The sequence below is a fragment of the Ctenopharyngodon idella genome, chromosome 22 (genome assembly GCF_019924925.1).
Source record: "Ctenopharyngodon idella isolate HZGC_01 chromosome 22, HZGC01, whole genome shotgun sequence".
NCBI lineage: Eukaryota > Metazoa > Chordata > Actinopteri > Cypriniformes > Xenocyprididae > Ctenopharyngodon > Ctenopharyngodon idella.
The window spans coordinates 6,464,399-6,481,156 of NC_067241.1; the positions used below are offsets into that span (position 1 = coordinate 6,464,399).

Genomic DNA, 16,758 nt, shown 5'->3' on the forward strand with positions numbered 1-16,758 from the left:
ACAGATGAGGGGAAGGAAAAGCCAAGTCAACTCACCAGCTTGAAGTCCTGAATGCTACAGATGAAGTAGGGCGTGTTCGGCCGTCGGCTCTCTATGTACACACAATCTGTGAGGATAACAAACAAGAGTGTTACCAACATCATCTAGACTGTCAGATATGATCTCAATTATCTTAATTTCTCAAAAAATCTGTTTCCCTTTGTGAAACACAACTGGAATGCAAGTAATAGGATTAAAGGGCTTTTGAATGCAGGACAGTCCGCCCTTTCCAGAATAAACATCAAGGGGAGTCTGAGAAAGAAGGTCAGTATTGTTCTAACAATTATGTGATGGCAGGGTTTTTTGTAGAGAAGAAAACAATAACCAAACACAAGAGACAATGTGAAGCTGATACGATGCAAAAGGTATCCTAAATTACACAAAAATGATGTAACTTTTCCTCCTCTAAACTGAAGCTGAGCAGAGGGCCTCTGTGTTTAAATTAAATGTGACTGGTGGTATGGCCAGGTCATGAACCTTCGTCTCCTTAACAAAAACATTCACACTGCACAGCCCCAACAAGAGAAAGCAGCTTTAGCTAAGGAGACGCACATACACGCACACATACTTCCTTCCTCTGCGGTCAATCTGCCAAACATTTGTAGAGTGCGGGGGATGAAAAGATCACCCTCTTGTTCCACCCGCTTCTCCGCAGAGAGACAATCTGAGGCGCTCTTGAAATGGAAAATACTTCAGTGCCGTGCTGTACCGACTTCAAAATTACTGTGAGTTATTTGGGGGGGGAAAAAAACCTGATGTCTGTTTAAAAGAAAGGGAGTGTTCGAGCTGTTTGCTAGATAAGAATCTTATTTACACAGAAGAATGAGCCTCCAGTTTGAAGACAAGCATTCTTTGATAGTTCAAATGTGTTGAGAACACAAAGAGGGCTGTGCTCGGCTGCTTGGATCACCCTCTGTCAGACTCTGAGGTGCCAGCCACCGCTCCATTCAAAACACTCATTACATTACATTGCTATTTCACACTACAAATCCATTTTACACTGGGACCCAAGCCGGTTTTTGTGCTACCTAGACCTGCACTGTTCAGCTTGAGATTATGTGATGGGGTTGCTGTGGTTTCAAGTCAACATGAAATCAAAACTGTCTATTAGATAATGTTAACAAACAGCCGACAAGCAATTTTGCATTCAAGTCTGGTTAAATTTGTGTTGGGACATGCCACTTTTCACAATCCAATCAACTTCCAGGTCTCACTATTCATTTTTTTCCTCATTGAATGTACTGTTTCAGTCAAAACAAAGTCACTGTAAAAACTAAAACAGCTCACGAATGCCATGTCATGTTGACTTTAACCTACAAATAATTAAGGTCTAATGACCTAGGTGATGTCATCAGAGGCAGAGCAATTTATTAAATTGCATTTCTTATGACATCACCAAGGCCATAAGATAATTAGATAACCAATATCCAAGTAGCTATTTCACATTCAAGTCTGGCTAAATTCAGTTAAGGACCGCCTACTTTTTATGATCCAATCAACTGGTCACAAATGCCATTTCATGTTGACTTTTAAGAGCAATTTAAAACTGTAAAACGGTTGACTTAAAAGGAATTTGAAATTTTAAAAGCAGAAATCAAACAGCTCTCAGGTCATAAATCATACATTATCATTAATATAATGCAAAAATACAAATACATTTATTTTACAGCTAAACTCAATAAGGAGTTAGCAAATAGGATGTTAAAAAAATGGCTTATCAGAAAGCTGGATTCAAAAGTCATAACAGATTCCTGAACCCATGATTCATTCACACTTCCAGGCTCATAAACAAAGGCCATGCCGCGTGTTAAAAACACAAGTCGTGCATTAACAAGCAAGGGCAACTCCACCATCTTGTCTCCAGTTCGCTAAATTCATAAGCAACACTCGTGTGTGTTGACGATGGGGTTGAGCCTCGCAGTTACCCGGCAGCCATATCTGAACACACAGCTTCTGGAGCGTGGCACAAACACTCTCACACCATGGCGAGGATAGCAGCCTGTGTGTGTGTCATCGCTCTAAGCGCAGATCTGGAGATGCTAGAAGTCTTTGTGTCTCTGTAGTGCTAAAACTGCATGGAGATAAATGTTTATCTGAACGCTTCAATATTCCAGGGATGAATTCACGTAGCGTGGGCTGAGGAGGCTAAAAGCTACTACTAACAAAAGGAGAGCGATTCCGTTCCAGCCTTCTTAGTGCACATCATCTTTTATTTATTTGTTTTGCCTGGTGCCGTTATTGATCTTGTTGCGTTTATCTGTTCAATGCAGCAGGCGGAATAAAGATATTTAATAGGCTGAGCACATTGTAAACCATTCGATGGGGGAGGGGGGGGGGGGGGGGGGGGGGTGTTAAGAATGCAAGGGGGCCATTTTGAGTGGGTTGCATGTGTGACAGGAAAGGCTTGTTATCAGAGCCGGTCCGCACAGTATTCGAAGGCTTTATAGTGTGTTAGTGGTGTGGGCTGAGCTCTGCCCGTCTGTTTCTACCTGTGCTCATCCTCTCATTTACCAGATAACGTAAGTGAATATATCCATCAGTGCAGTGACTGACAGCCTTCCACGAAGGGGGAGGGGAGGCTGAAGAACAAAAGAGACAAATCTCAATGAAATGAGATGACATGTTTCAGAACATCCCAGGCGGTGTTGAGAGGGATTTACCTTTGAGAATTGCGGCTTATAGTCTCTTAACCCGGCTGGTAGATTCATTTAGAGGAAATGGATTCCCAACATACTGACAAGGCAATAGATATCTGTGCTGTGAGCAGTAAGGAAAATACTGAGGTATAAAGGTCTGGTTTAAAATGCTTCCTAGGGTAAATGAAGCTGCAAATGTGACTTTAGCCTATTTCTAGGCAATAAAGCAAAGGAAAAATCTATATTTTTTACCATTTATGTATTTTTCAAAATAATTAAAGGGATAGTAAATGATAGTAGATGATAGTAAATGTCATCATTTACTCACCCTCAAGTTGTTCCAACCCTGTATGAATTTCTTTCTTCTGGTGAACACAGAAGAATATATTTTGAAAAATATGGGTAATCAAACAGTTGATGGGCCCCATTGACAATGGGGTCCATCAACTGTTTGGTTACCAAAATATTTTCTTTTGTGTTCAGCAGAAGAAAGAAATTCATTCAGGTTTAGAACAACTTGAGAGTGAGTAAATGACAGAATTTTCATTTTTGGGTGAACTATCCCTTTAAGAATGATATTTAATCATTTTCATTTAATTTCTCCAATAATAAACAAAATTAATTATAACAAAAACAACATGGTCACATTTATCATTGTTTAGCTTATTTTCACAGGCAAAATCCAGTCATTTTCATAGGAATCCACACAATTGGGAATTTCACGTCAGAGCAAAAGATTTCCCCATGCAGATTTTGCATTGGGCTCAACTTGGTCACACAGATTCGCTGCTCTGGCCAATAGGAAGCTGCTTGGTTTGAAAGTGACTTTTGTCTGAGCTGTGCTCCATACATCTCTACACCACTGACATTAGATAATGGACCTTTTGTGCCCTCAAAATGTAGCTAATGTGGACGGACATTAACATGTGACTTAAGTTTAAATCAAAGATGTTATTAATGCCACCGTTTGCAGTCTCATAATGCGATATATTTTCCTGCCAAATAAAGCAATTGTGATGTGTCAATATTTTAAAACAGACAGAAAAATCATTTCTCAAGTCTGCAAAAAACAGCCAAGAAAATGTGTTTTTAAAACAATCCAAAAGGTACTTTTCCCACCCATCTGTGAAACTCATTTCCAAACAAAAGGTCCTTGGAAAATAAATTGTGTTTAATATTTTACAATAATGATGGTCCTCACTGGCTGTGGAGAGTTGCGAGGCTGTAATTTGCGCTGTTCTTTGAGAGCGGACCTTTAAGACTCCAATCTGTTCAGCTGCGTTCCAGCCATTTTGTGCTTTTAGAGAAGCCCCTCTCCATCAGAGAGTGAGCAGGCAGAGAAAAAAGGGAAAGAGACCGAAAGAAAAAGAGAGAGAGAGAGAGAGAGAGAGAGAGAGAGAGAGAGAGAGAGAGAGAGAGAGAGAGAGAGAGAGAGAGAGAGAGAGAGAGAGAGAGAGAGAGAGAGAGAGAGAGAGAGAGAGAGAGAGAGTGTGTGTGTGTGTGTGTCTGGGGGAGGGGTGTATAGGATTTGAGGGGATGTGTGCTGTTCTAGGGGCTTTGTGGACTCCCAAATGCCTCCCACAGGCCACAGGTCCCAGCTCTCCCTCTCTCTCAGTCTCTTTACCTGACTCTCTCACTCTCTCTTTTAGTGGCCTGAGGAGAACAGAAGGGTGGGGGTTTTGCAAACAGCACAGATCCATTATCGACCACTCCACTGGAGCAGCCTGGCCTCATCCTTAGATTGAGATTTATTGAGCTGAAGAAATAGTCCATCACACGCAGAGACGCGTTCACACGCACGCGTACCCGTGCTTAAAGAAACTGACAAAACGCCCTAGCGGAAGACAGAAGTTGATCTGTTTGCAGCTATTATTTCTTAATGTATTGTCACCCGTCACTTAGCAACATGAATATTCATGCAGAAAGGGAAGAGGGGTAGCGCTCATCCAATCCTCCTCCTTTTCCGCCGAGGCTTATTGTTCACTCAGCCATTCTTCTAAACCGGTAAAGCGTAGCTAATATAAAACACACCTTTACCGATGAAAGAGACCTGCCCTGCTTTCTGTGTCAATCCAGTTGCTGTTTTAATCCACTCCACCCTCCATGGAGGAAGACTGAGACACAAAAAGGCTAAAGCAAAATATTAATATTTCACAAGCGCTCAGCTGTTTCATTCAGAAGAGGGGCGGTGTTACCGTTGATAAAACCTTCTTCTAGGTGATGATTTGGCTCATTGTTAAATGCAGACGTCCGCTGTGGTCATGCTTATCTTGAAATTAAAGTAGCCGGAGGAATGCAATAATAAAATGGTAGGGGGTTTGGACCAGGTGCTGACTTCACACTCCACGTGTCGCATTCACACTCCTCTTCCTACATGACCGACAAGGGGCGAAGCATCGACCTGCGCCACTCGTGTCAATCGTACTGAGAAGTACTTCAGTGCAGGTGCTTCAGCTGGCACCCATGCCCCGTGTCAGGAGGAACAGGCCAGTCTTAACCCTGCTCATCCAATTTACACTGCTACTCATTTCCTTCGCCTTGAGACCTGCAGCTTCAAACATACACGCACAAATATATTTTGCCCTTCTTCCATATCCACTCTGTCAAGTTTGCAATTTTTACCCCATCTCATAGCAGGAGATAAATACCTTTGGCCCAAATGATCAAACCTTATGCAGCTTTGCCCTCAGAGTAGCAGGCAGGAAAAAAACTGACTCCCTCTGGGCCAGGAACAGAAGCCGTTTGACGAGTGTGGTACACTTAGTCTGAAGCAGCTTTCTAATTTGTAATTGGCAGGTGGTTCAATTTCACAAAAGCCTCTACAGTCTCCCTGTCATACAATGCTACACGAAGGGAAATTTCAGAATAGATCTGGCTCTTTTATTTCCAGCTATCAGCTTGGTAGGGATTTCTCTGCACACTGTTTGAAATGTTGTAAAGGAAGAATTTCAGTGACACTTAAGCCTTTTATTTTGGAAAGAATAAAACTTGACATATGGGGGTTTAAAACGAAGAAACAAACAAAAGCGCCTAAAAATACATGACTGTTTGTACATCTTAACTTAAATGCATTGTGTTCAACACTGTGCTATTGTGCAAAGTGAGCCAATCATAACAGAGTTCATTTACCTCTAGAAATATTGAGACACAGAAACAAAAAAAAACAAAAAAAAAAACTTGTTCAAAGTGTCAGATATAGAGAAGCACCAATATTTAATTTTCCTGTTGATACGATAAGCCATTAATTTTCATGTTAGGGCTGATAACCAAGAAATAGTCAATATTAATTTTAAATATTAAAATATAAATATTTAATATTTATATATAAAAAAATATATGTATACTATTGTGTTTAAAATGAAAAACTAATATCAATTTAATAGCAACAAGTGAATTTAGTATGAAAAAATGGATAATTTGATCTGCTAAAAATTACAGTTAACTGTTAAAGGGTTAGTTCACCCAAAAATGAGAATTCTGTCATTAAGTACTCACCCTCGTTCCAAACCCGTAAAAACCTTGTTCATCTTCAGAACAAAAAATAAGGTATTTTTGATGAAATCCTTGAGCTTTCTAATCTCCGATAGACTGCAACAATTATCACCTGCAAGGCCCAGAAAGGTAGTAAAGACATCATTAAAATAGTGACTACAATTGTTTAACCTTAATGTTATGAAGCAATGAGAATACTTTTTGTACGCAAAAAAACAAACAAAAATAACTACTTTATTCAACAATTTCTTCTCTACCATGTCAGTCTCCTATGGTGGTTACGTAGTAAACAGTGCAGTGCTTACAGATTCTACGTCAGTACACTGGTTTTTATTTGTTTTTTTGTGCACAAAAAGTATTCAGTGAACCACTGTAGTCACATGGACTATTTTAACAATGTCTTTACTACCTTTCTGGGCCTTGAAAGTGGTAATAACATTGCAGTCTATCGGAGGCCAGAAAGCTCACGGATTTCATCAAAAATATCTTAATTTGTGTTCTGAAGATGAACAAAGGTCTTACAGGTTTGGAATGACATGAGGGTGAGTACTTAATGACAATTCTCATTTTTGGGTGAACTAACCCTTTAATGTTTTTGAAGAATAACTTTAAGTGAGCGTTACATGATGGCAAACAATTCTACATCCGCACTTCTATTTTTACATTTTAGATTAAGTATTTAAAAATGTTCAATATAAAAAAATAAAACAGAAAAAAAATCAATAAGATAAACAATGTGGTACAGATGTATCCTTATTCAGATTGATGGTCACAAACTAAATTATGACGTTTCTGGCACAAAAATCCTTAAAACAAGTGACCTTCAGGGGAAAAATAAATGTTACATGAGTTTAAAATTTAGCCTTTAATTGAACCCATTTGATGATTTGATTTAAACAGCAAAGCTTCTGTTCTCCCCTTCAAGACAAGGATATGAGGGTCTCCTTGTCACCTGCTCTGCCTTCGCCTGCTTTTCATCCCCCATCTCTCTTTCTGTCTGTCTAAATCTTGAGACAGCTGGAAGCAGAGTGGAAGACATGCATGGAAAAGTTGTCTCTCTACATGGGGTGATACTGCTGCTGTCTCCTCAGAAGAGCAACAGGAAGATGAAGACTGCTGCTTGATGACTCACTCAGGTGGTCAAATGCTGTTAGTCTCACCTCGCTGAATAATACATGACTCTAAGCCAAGAGAGAGCCTGGTTTCTTCCCCTGACAACAAACGGAGAAGTTTATTTCAGCAATGGCCCGAATGCTCTCTGCGAAGGTGATGCATGTCCATTTTCACCACACCAAGTTTGTGTGTTCATTCTTGTCTGTGTTCCAGGGAAAGATCTGAAGCTTTGTTCACTTGTTAGTGTTTCTATAACCTCTCTCTACTGTATCCAGTGACAAACATGAAACGTACACCGAGCTGCTAATCAGGCAAAACTGTGAGCAGACAAAGAACCCGTTTTGAAATGACATTAGCGTGCTGACGAGGAACCACTTAGTTCTGTGTGGAGGTGAGGACGATGTGTACAAGCTCCTGGTGGAGATCTCAGCCATACGGAAAAGACTGCAGTCTTTGGGTGGCTCCGTAATTAGGTGACAGCTGTCCAAGCACCAACAGGCAGCCAGGAGAGAGAGAAAGAGAGGCCATCTTCAGCGACATACTCATCCCTACTCAGCCTTTTGCAAGTTCAACATATAGACCTCCACCTTAATCATAACCCCAACAATAAGGTCTGTTCAAAAACCTAGTGAGCGGTCTTGCCATCTACTGTCTACATAATCAGCAGCCTAAAGAAACCTCACAAGTGACTGAACTGGAACTTCACACAAATAGAACTCCTAATGTGATGCTTACAAGTTTATACAACTCACTTTCATAGTTGCGTCCCAAATGACGCACTATACACTATATACTCATAAGTGTATTGTGTGAATTTTATAAGGTTATTTTGTCATTTAACATCTGAGTCTGGTAGTTCCTCTCCTTCCGCTACGGAAGGCGACAGTTGTTTAATGCTGCGACAGTTGAGTGCATGAAGTGCCCAACATTCCACACTTCATTTTTTCTGCTAATTTAGTGCATCATCTGAGTATTTAAAGTGTACTTTTTCTTTTTGGAAAGTGTGAACACACTAGTTGCACTATTTATACTTAAAAATGTCATAGAATAGTGCATAAGCACGCAAATTGAGACGCACATCATGTTTAATGTTAGCATGTTGCCAAGCTAACCACATGATACCCTTAAAAAAATAGCATGTGCAAATATTTTTTTTTTTTTTTTTCTCCCCTCACTGACCTTGTCACAATGCTTTCTTGGCATCCTGGGACTGCCTACACTGAGAAGGATACAAGCAATGCTGCTTTAGACATTGGGTAGGGAAGCACCAATATCATACTTCATTGTATTTTCCTGAAAATTTAATAGATTAATATGTTATTGATGTGTATCATTATTATTACTGTTAATAATAAATAATATTATTCAAATAAAACTAGAAATAAATGCTGTAAATAATGAAAAAGTTCAAATAAATGTAACTTGTTTAATTACTTAATATTAATTGTACAACTCTCAGTTGATAAAAACTCTCAGCTGATAATAAATATAGGGTTCTAATTGGGGGCAAATAATCATGCTGCTAACCTTTCTAAACAGTGTTTTCATCAAGAGCACACCTATGTCACCTCAAAACGCTCTCTAGGTAGGCAGCTCACTAGGTTTTGGATGAGAGTTATAATGAGCACCATAAAGCCCACCCCAACCCTCAGCCGAGCCCACTGTGGACATTCACCTCTCTTTATTGTCAGCATTCTCATCACACGGGTGGGAGTGGTACTCATCCAGCCAATCCCGCTTGATGAGCTCTCCATTTTAAAAGCCAAATGGCAGCCAGGGAGACAAATTGCCGTCACAGTACAAGGACATTGGTGCGACTCCAGGTTGTAAAGACGGACTGCAGACAGCCACGGCCAGCTCGCAGAGGCCTGAGTATTGATCTCATGTGTGTATAATCTTCGTGCTGGATCCATAAGCTGCCTCTGTGTAGCGAATATCCGCAAAGCTACAGGGAGCATGGACACGAGAACGCCACTCAAAGGCCTGATCGATTCAGATGCTTTACTCTTCCTTCCATCCGAGCGGCCCTGTCTGCAATACAAATGCCTCTCCATCTCGCTCTCCCCATCCGTATCACACTCCACTCACTCCTCTTCTCCTTCCTTCCTCACTTAAGCACACTCCATCTCTCCAATGACGAGACTACGTGCCTTATTTGCTTTTTTCTAGACATCCTAATAAACGCACACTAAGCTTGCTATAAAAACGTTAGCGGACAAAATATATGAAGGAGATCTCCGTGTTGGCTTTCAATATTACTTCCTCTTATCTAGTGTCATACGTGCACGCGGCCGACTCTCTCGAGCCACAAAAGCAATTATTGTCTTGTTTCAGTTCTCTCTCTTGATTACACTCTCTCTTTTTCCGTTGGCTTCTCGCCGTTTTTAATACCCACTCCAAGGGTGGCCGGTTTTACATATTGTGTGTCACTAGACAAATATAAAAGGATTTAACATTTAGCAGAGTTTAATCCAGCACAGGCTTTGTGTCTACTTAAGCCGCCCGAATCAAATCTGATTGCAATAAGGCTGCAGCAACTGACCACAAACCGAATTCATGCACATACGGCAAGGCCTGCACGAATAATCGAAATAAAACAGAAATCACATCATGGCTTAGTGCAATTATGTAATCGCAAAGGCTGCGAATTAAATATATATGCTGTGTAAGGCAAGTGAAGTGAGCCTTTTACATGCAAGCAGCTCATGATCTGATGTTTTCAGTGTTTCAGAGAAGCGCGGATCAAAGATTTCTTTTTATTTTACAGTGTAATATCATACTATTTTTTATATTTTTATTTAATAATAATAAATAAGTTCAATAAACATTTATGTATATTCATAAATGTGTCCAAACTGTACAGGCCTACAAACAAAAACAGAAAAAAAATAATGTGATTTAAAAAAAAACCATGCAGTGATACAAAACACAATGTCTCTAAAGCATTAACAGATCAGCTATATGATGAAGAGAACACTGATAGTCAAATGAAAGGTACGCTGTATAGACAGCATAATGCAAATTCTTAATCCTTGGATCCCTAAAACAACAAACAAGATCTACGGCGGTGCAATTAAAATCCATTCCTGCCTCTTTTTAAATAACTAAGGCGCAGCCATCTTCAAAAACATGGTGACATCCCTTTCTATTCTCTACTGCAGCACTGACAAAATCAACCAACATGCCTCAGACGAGTGTGATTCAATTCAATCTTATCTAAAGCAGAGCAGCGGTACTCTCCAAAACAGAGCAGGGAAGGGGTCTGCTGGGTTATTACCGAAAGAGAGCTTCAGCAACTGTGTTTTCAAGGACCTTCAGCAGATAATGCCTCCAACCCGATTCCACTGGGGCAACGGTGGGAGGAAGAGGAGGAGGAGGAGGGGGGCAACCATCAACACCATTCCCCACCTTCCCCCTCCAAGCAAACACATCTCCACTAAGCAGAAGAGATGGAGTGGAGACATGAGATTGGAAATTACGCAAATGGCTATAATTTGACGTCTTCGCATTAAATAACTAAGCATACTGCTTGACCTTTCTGTTGCTGCTAAATAAATGAAAGACACGGCGAGGATGATTTAGGACTACGGCAGCTGCGCTACGCAGCCGTGCTTTTGCCCTCCGCCTGAGTGTTGACATTTCCCCCCAGTCTCATGTACAACCAATTTCTAAACAGCAGGTGAAAGAGAGGCCATGTTTACAGCGCAGGAAAAGGTTATTGCTCTGGTCTAGGCTCAATCTCATCGCCTAATAAAGACCTAATGTGGACCGTTTCGCTTTCTCTGCCACTCACTGAAAAATAAAAATAAAAACAAGAATCTTGAGTGTGCTTTGGAAGGCTAAGTGTGAAAAATATAACCGTTTCAAATATCATCACAGTGATTTCCTCTACATTTCCATCAAGAAGCAGTGAAGTTATTTGGTCAGGCACAGCAGCCAATGAAAATGCATTTCTTCTCATCCAAGTAGTGGATGATGTGACATGTTTATGCTAAGCTGAAGCTACTTTTGTTACCATTTTCAGCAACGCTAACAAAATATTGCCAAATACATTTTGCTGTCCAAACAGCATGGTTTTTGATGACAAACCCAACTTTAACTAGAGTACAACCGGAACTCACCGCCAGGTCTGTAAACAATGTCATCCTCCGTAATGAAGGAAGTGATCTCGCCGTTCTCCGTTCGCTCATATCGCGATTTCTTCTTGGGCAGCTTCTTCTTGCTTTTCTTGGTGGCCTCCTCTGCGGTGGCGGCCCCAGGCGTCTCGTTGTCGTCGTCCTCACTGTGTTCGCTCTCTGCATAGTTCTTAGCACCACCCTCCAGCGTGCAACTGCGCCGGGGCCGTGAGCTCTCGCTCTCTCGCGTTTTGTCCCGCTTCTCGCGGTCTCTGTCCCGGTCCCGGTCGCGCTCCCTCTCCTTGTCCTTCTCTTTGTCGGCAGTCATGATTCGCCACGTGCCTTCTTCTGTCCTCTCACGGCTGGGCCTCCGTGAAAGGTAGACTGTGAGCCTGGGCTTCAGTCTTCTGAATTTACCAATCAAATCCAGGGAAAATTTGGCCACACCAACAACCCCAGTGTTTCAGAAGAGCTGAAGGGAGAAAACAAAAATGACATTGTTAGAGGAGTTAATTATTAAATTATTAAAAATATATATTTAAAATGCATTTTCAGTACAATGACTTGAATACACCTCTTTTAGGAGATTAAAATGTGACAAGATTACTTGTCAAGTTTAAAAGCTGTCACGCAATATTGCCATGAAGGAGTGTGAGGGTGAAATTAGGATAGAATATGCCACCGCTACGTTTACATTATGCCTCCCCTTTCCTTTTGCTTTTTATAGAAATAAAAACCATTTAATTTAGTTGGATAACGGTCGCTTCAATTCCATCCAGCTCAACCAACACGAGCTGCACAATCGTACGTAGTGCAGCAGGAATCAGAGTTCACTGATCACGTAACGAGAGTAAGTGATGAGATGACTGACAAGACCATGGCGGAGGATTCGTTGCACAACAGAGCCTCAGACAAACATCTTATCTTGTAGAATGATTCAAACGTGATTTCAATACCCTGCATTTTGAGCGGCTCCCTGATGCATGCAAATATCTCCCAATATGAAAGCTATCTTAGGCTGGGCTGTGTAGTTGAAACCATCTCTTAGCTCTTTATCATGTTTAAAGAAAAATTTGGTCTCTATTTTCACTTTGAATATTTAAAGAGTACTTTGATTATGGTTTGCACTTAAGACTAAAGGTGATGATACAGAGGGCAACTGTAGTATTCATTTTTATTTATACTGTTTTTATTTTTATGATCAATTTGTGGAACAGAGTTCAGTTAGGAGGTCAAAAGTTGTATAAGCTCATAAATCATGTACAGATCTAAGGTCTGAAGAGACTCATATGAAATCATACAGGAGAGAAGCCAGTCAAGTTGAGTTTGTAGCAGAAAATTTTAAAGTGCTTGAGTATTGTTGTCTTTTACTGCATATGATAATTCATACTGAGAAAGTAGAACTGAAATGACATTCATAACAAGATGATTAGTTAAAACATTTCAAATCCACCTGCAGACTAATTTTCTAGTCATGTATTTCATCACTGAACTTTTACGGTGTAAAAATCTTGTCTCATCTCATTCTCGTGAACTCAATCTCAAGTCTCGTCTCGTGAGCTAACTGTCTCGTCACACCCCTAACCTCTTTGTAATAAATTTCGGAATTAAAATTCATTTTAATATTTTTTGAAGGGGCAAAAAAAAAAAAAAAAAAAATTCAAAGGTCACAGTGATAAAACTATTCCTGTTTTTACTTCACTAATAACAGAAATTACATCATAGATAAGACCCATGCAGACTCTCATGACTCGGCCATGGTCAATAAGTCTCCTAAAATAGATAATTTGACCTTTTTATGGCAAGGCAAGGTTAGATGTAAAATGTCATTTGGTGCATCTTGCTCAAAATCTACGATTATATTACTTTTTACTTGATGGCTACAACATTAACAAAGATGTGCTCTAAATGTGCTTTCATGTTCCCCAACACACAGTGAGATATTTGTAAAACCAAGGGCCTGTTGATACTCATGCAATCGGTTTAATCAATCACAGCCGGCGAGCAGCGCTGTGACGTCGCACACCAAAAAGGAACATCAATCGGCGGTCTCTTCCACAGCAGCAGCGGACGTCCTCAGGAGAGCTCTGAGCAAAGCTATATCAAAAAAGCACAAACTTCAAGCTGCCTGCTCTATTCCCCAGCTCATTTCTGCCTGGCGATGAAAAGCACCACTATGTTTCCCTGCACAGTGACCTGAACAGGATTCCCCACTGCATTATCAAATAGGCTCAGCTGCACGTTTTACAGGGTATTAGGCTTATATAGACCTTTGCACAACTAGCCAGTTCAGGCTATCGAGAATTTCTTACAAGTAATACATTAGACTGGAATAAGACCCGGTGCTCCCTCCAGGCCACAGTGTTTGTTGGTTGTGCATGCTGGTCAGGCTAACTACAGCTTGGCCAGAGGCGGCCCTACCTCAGCTAGCATAGCGATCACCCGTGGAAATCAGAACAGACAGGCATGGAGAAGAAAACCTGGCAAGAGACTCAGACAGAAAACAGCTTTGGATCAAATCCTGTTTTTACAACGCTCGCTGCTACTTGCCTCTTTTAAGTCAACATTCATGAAAATAAAGATCAATCTTCTGTTGGCCAAAAAGTGCGAAGCGAAAAAAACAAAACAAGACCTTTAATATTAGAGCATGAAATGGCTGCGTAACAATGAAGTGCACTTGAAAGGGTCCATGCCGCTCCCCCCCGCTCCCCTCAGTTAAACGGGAAAGTAAAGATTACAGCCTCTGGTGCAGCTAAACCTGACAAGCGCTGAAAAAAAGCTACAGCAAGTGAATTTGGAAATGTGAGGAGCCTGCGGGAGGACAGCAGCAGGACAGAATTGGGCTGTTTGTCAGTGTGAGAGGTGTGTTTATAGAGCAGGTACAAAAATGAAGAGAAACGGCTTATGACAGGCACACTGGTGCAGTTGACAAGCAGCCCTGTCAATGGCAGCCTGTCATCTTGAGTAGACGGTAACTGACAGGGCAGCTGCTCTCCTCATCAACCTCAAACACTACAGACTGATTACGCCACGTCACGGCCCAATTAAATCACCTTATGATGAGTTACCATGCTGACCGCCAGCCTGAACACACAAAAACACACACGCATACATAAACCATAAATGTTTCCATATACATTTAGGGTGTTTTTCTTCTTTTTGCATGTGTTTTTCCTCAAGTCGGTTTGAATTAAACGGATAGTTCACCCAAAAATGAAAATTCTGTCATCATTTACACACTCTCAGGTTGTTCCAAACCTGTATACATTTTTTGTTATGTTGAACACAAAGGAAGATATTTTAAAGAATGTGGGAAACTGAATAGTTCTGGGGCACCATTGACTTCCATAGTATTTTTTTTTCCTACTATGGAAGTCAATGGTGCCCCAAAGTGGCCTGGTTACAAACTTTCTTCAAAATATCTTCCTTCGTGTTCAACAGAACAAAGAAATTTTTACTGGTTTGGAACAACATAAGGGTGAGTAAATGACAGAATTTTTATTTTTGGATGAACTATCCCTTTAAAGGCAAAACTAAATATTTTCAAAATCGACTAGTCGGTGGGTTGCTAAAATGTCATGTCGACTAATTGATCAGGAAAGAAGTTCTGCATAATTAGACCAGTTTTGTGTTCATCAGACACCGATCAGTCATGTTTCTTAAGGGGGCGTTTAAATAGGACACATTCTGGTGTTCAAATACAGCTAGCCAGAGAGCAAGATAATCAAAACACCACAATATCTCTCTTAAAAATGCAACGACTGCAGTTTGGCCACTTAAATATGACATGACACAAAAACATGGGATGAAATTCCAGGAAGGTTTACCGTGTAAACAGCTAAAACACAAGATGTAAGCATCAATGCTAAAAAATTAATTAATTAATTAATTAATAAAATCTTAAACTGTTGGATGAGAAAATATAAATGTATACTAGCTTTCAAAAGTTATAGATAGCAGCACATACAAGTAGAACTGTAAATGATTAAAAATGTAAACAAAAGTAAACAAAATATGTAATAATCTAATAAAAATAATATAAAACATTACATAAAATAATAAAATAAAAATCACACAAGCACTACATTGTAAAAGTGTGTGGTTTGCCAAATCTTTGAACAAGCAAGTTTGAAGTCCAGTAAATAAGCCTTTATTTGGTGGCAGCACCTTATAATACTATTTTGTTATTGCAAATTTTTTCTGGAACAGTACTGTAAGACAATTAATGTGCGAGCATTGTACAACCTCGCGCCGTTTGATGAATAACTTACAACTGCAGAAAGGTCAGCGATCCACACCTTCTCACATGGAAAGAGTGTCTTATTTATACCAACTGGAGCATAAGCAACCAGTGATAAGCAGCGGCTGCAGTGAGGTTCACAGCACCGACCAGCAACAATGCATCAGTTCATGTGGCGTCTGAATGGTGACCAGGACCAATTAAGCAATGGCGAGTACTCCCCTGAACAGTACCCACAGATGAATAACGCGCTGTGGGGCAGGTGAGGCTTGAAGCCATTACACATCAATCACCAGAGCAGGACCTTTTGAAAGATACCAGCTGTCTTAATGGAAAAGGGAGGGAGAGAGGCAGGGAGGGAGAAAAATCAGCCATTTGTGAAAGCCGGTAGAAAAAAAAGAAAGCTTCAGGGGTCTCAGCCAACAGCACCTATTTTACCATTTCCATTACTGCAATGAAGTCAAGGGGTGTGAGCCAGGAGGTTTTAAATAAAAATACATTTCTCCTTCAGAGCAGCGGATAAATTAGACCTTCTCACCCCTCCAACCACACAGTTGCTCTGCCACTATTAACACATCACCTCACAATGGGCACGCAGCAGGGCTCTATTACAAAACACACTCCTTTTTCAACATTACTCTTTCATGCTGCATGTTTTATTCATCCTAAATCACTCTCCTATTACGCCAATAGGCCACTGCATTCATCTCTGTGATTTGAGGCAAAAGCCAATAAAGGGTCAGGCAACACAAATGCTATTTCCCCAAGACACCCGAACTGCCAGGTGCTTCATTTTAGGGCTGCAACTAACGATTATTTAGATAATCGATTAATCTATTGATTATTCTCTGATCAGTAGATTAATCCTTTAGTTCATCTACCAATAAATAATAGCCATAACCTCTGCAATTAATCTTTCCACATTTTATTCAAACATTTTCTCATAAAATACAAATTAAAACAAAGTGCCAAGAAAAAGGCATCTATCAGTAATACAAATGTCCATGATGCGAGTTTTGAAATGTTTTGTTCATTCAGCAGATTAAAGTATCTGCTTAAATACATATCTGTATGAAGGAACAGCTGCACATTCAGCAACAGTATCAAAAATGGCGATGTCCAT

The 16,758-nt window shown here is 40.3% G+C and overlaps 1 protein-coding gene across 5 annotated transcripts in view; it reads right to left on the reverse strand.

Annotated features, from left to right (window-relative positions):
• Positions 1-16,758, reverse strand: part of rerea (arginine-glutamic acid dipeptide (RE) repeats a) — a 167,874-nt gene that overhangs the window by 72,258 nt on the left and 78,858 nt on the right. For all 5 annotated transcript variants that reach the window (XM_051880340.1, XM_051880342.1, XM_051880343.1 and 2 more), the window contains 2 exons: positions 11,402-11,867; positions 36-106 (listed from right to left, as the gene is read on the reverse strand). In XM_051880340.1, coding sequence (XP_051736300.1) covers positions 36-106; positions 11,402-11,723 — 393 coding nt within the window. In that variant the 5' untranslated portion in view covers positions 11,724-11,867. The remainder of the gene's footprint in view (positions 1-35; positions 107-11,401; positions 11,868-16,758) is intronic.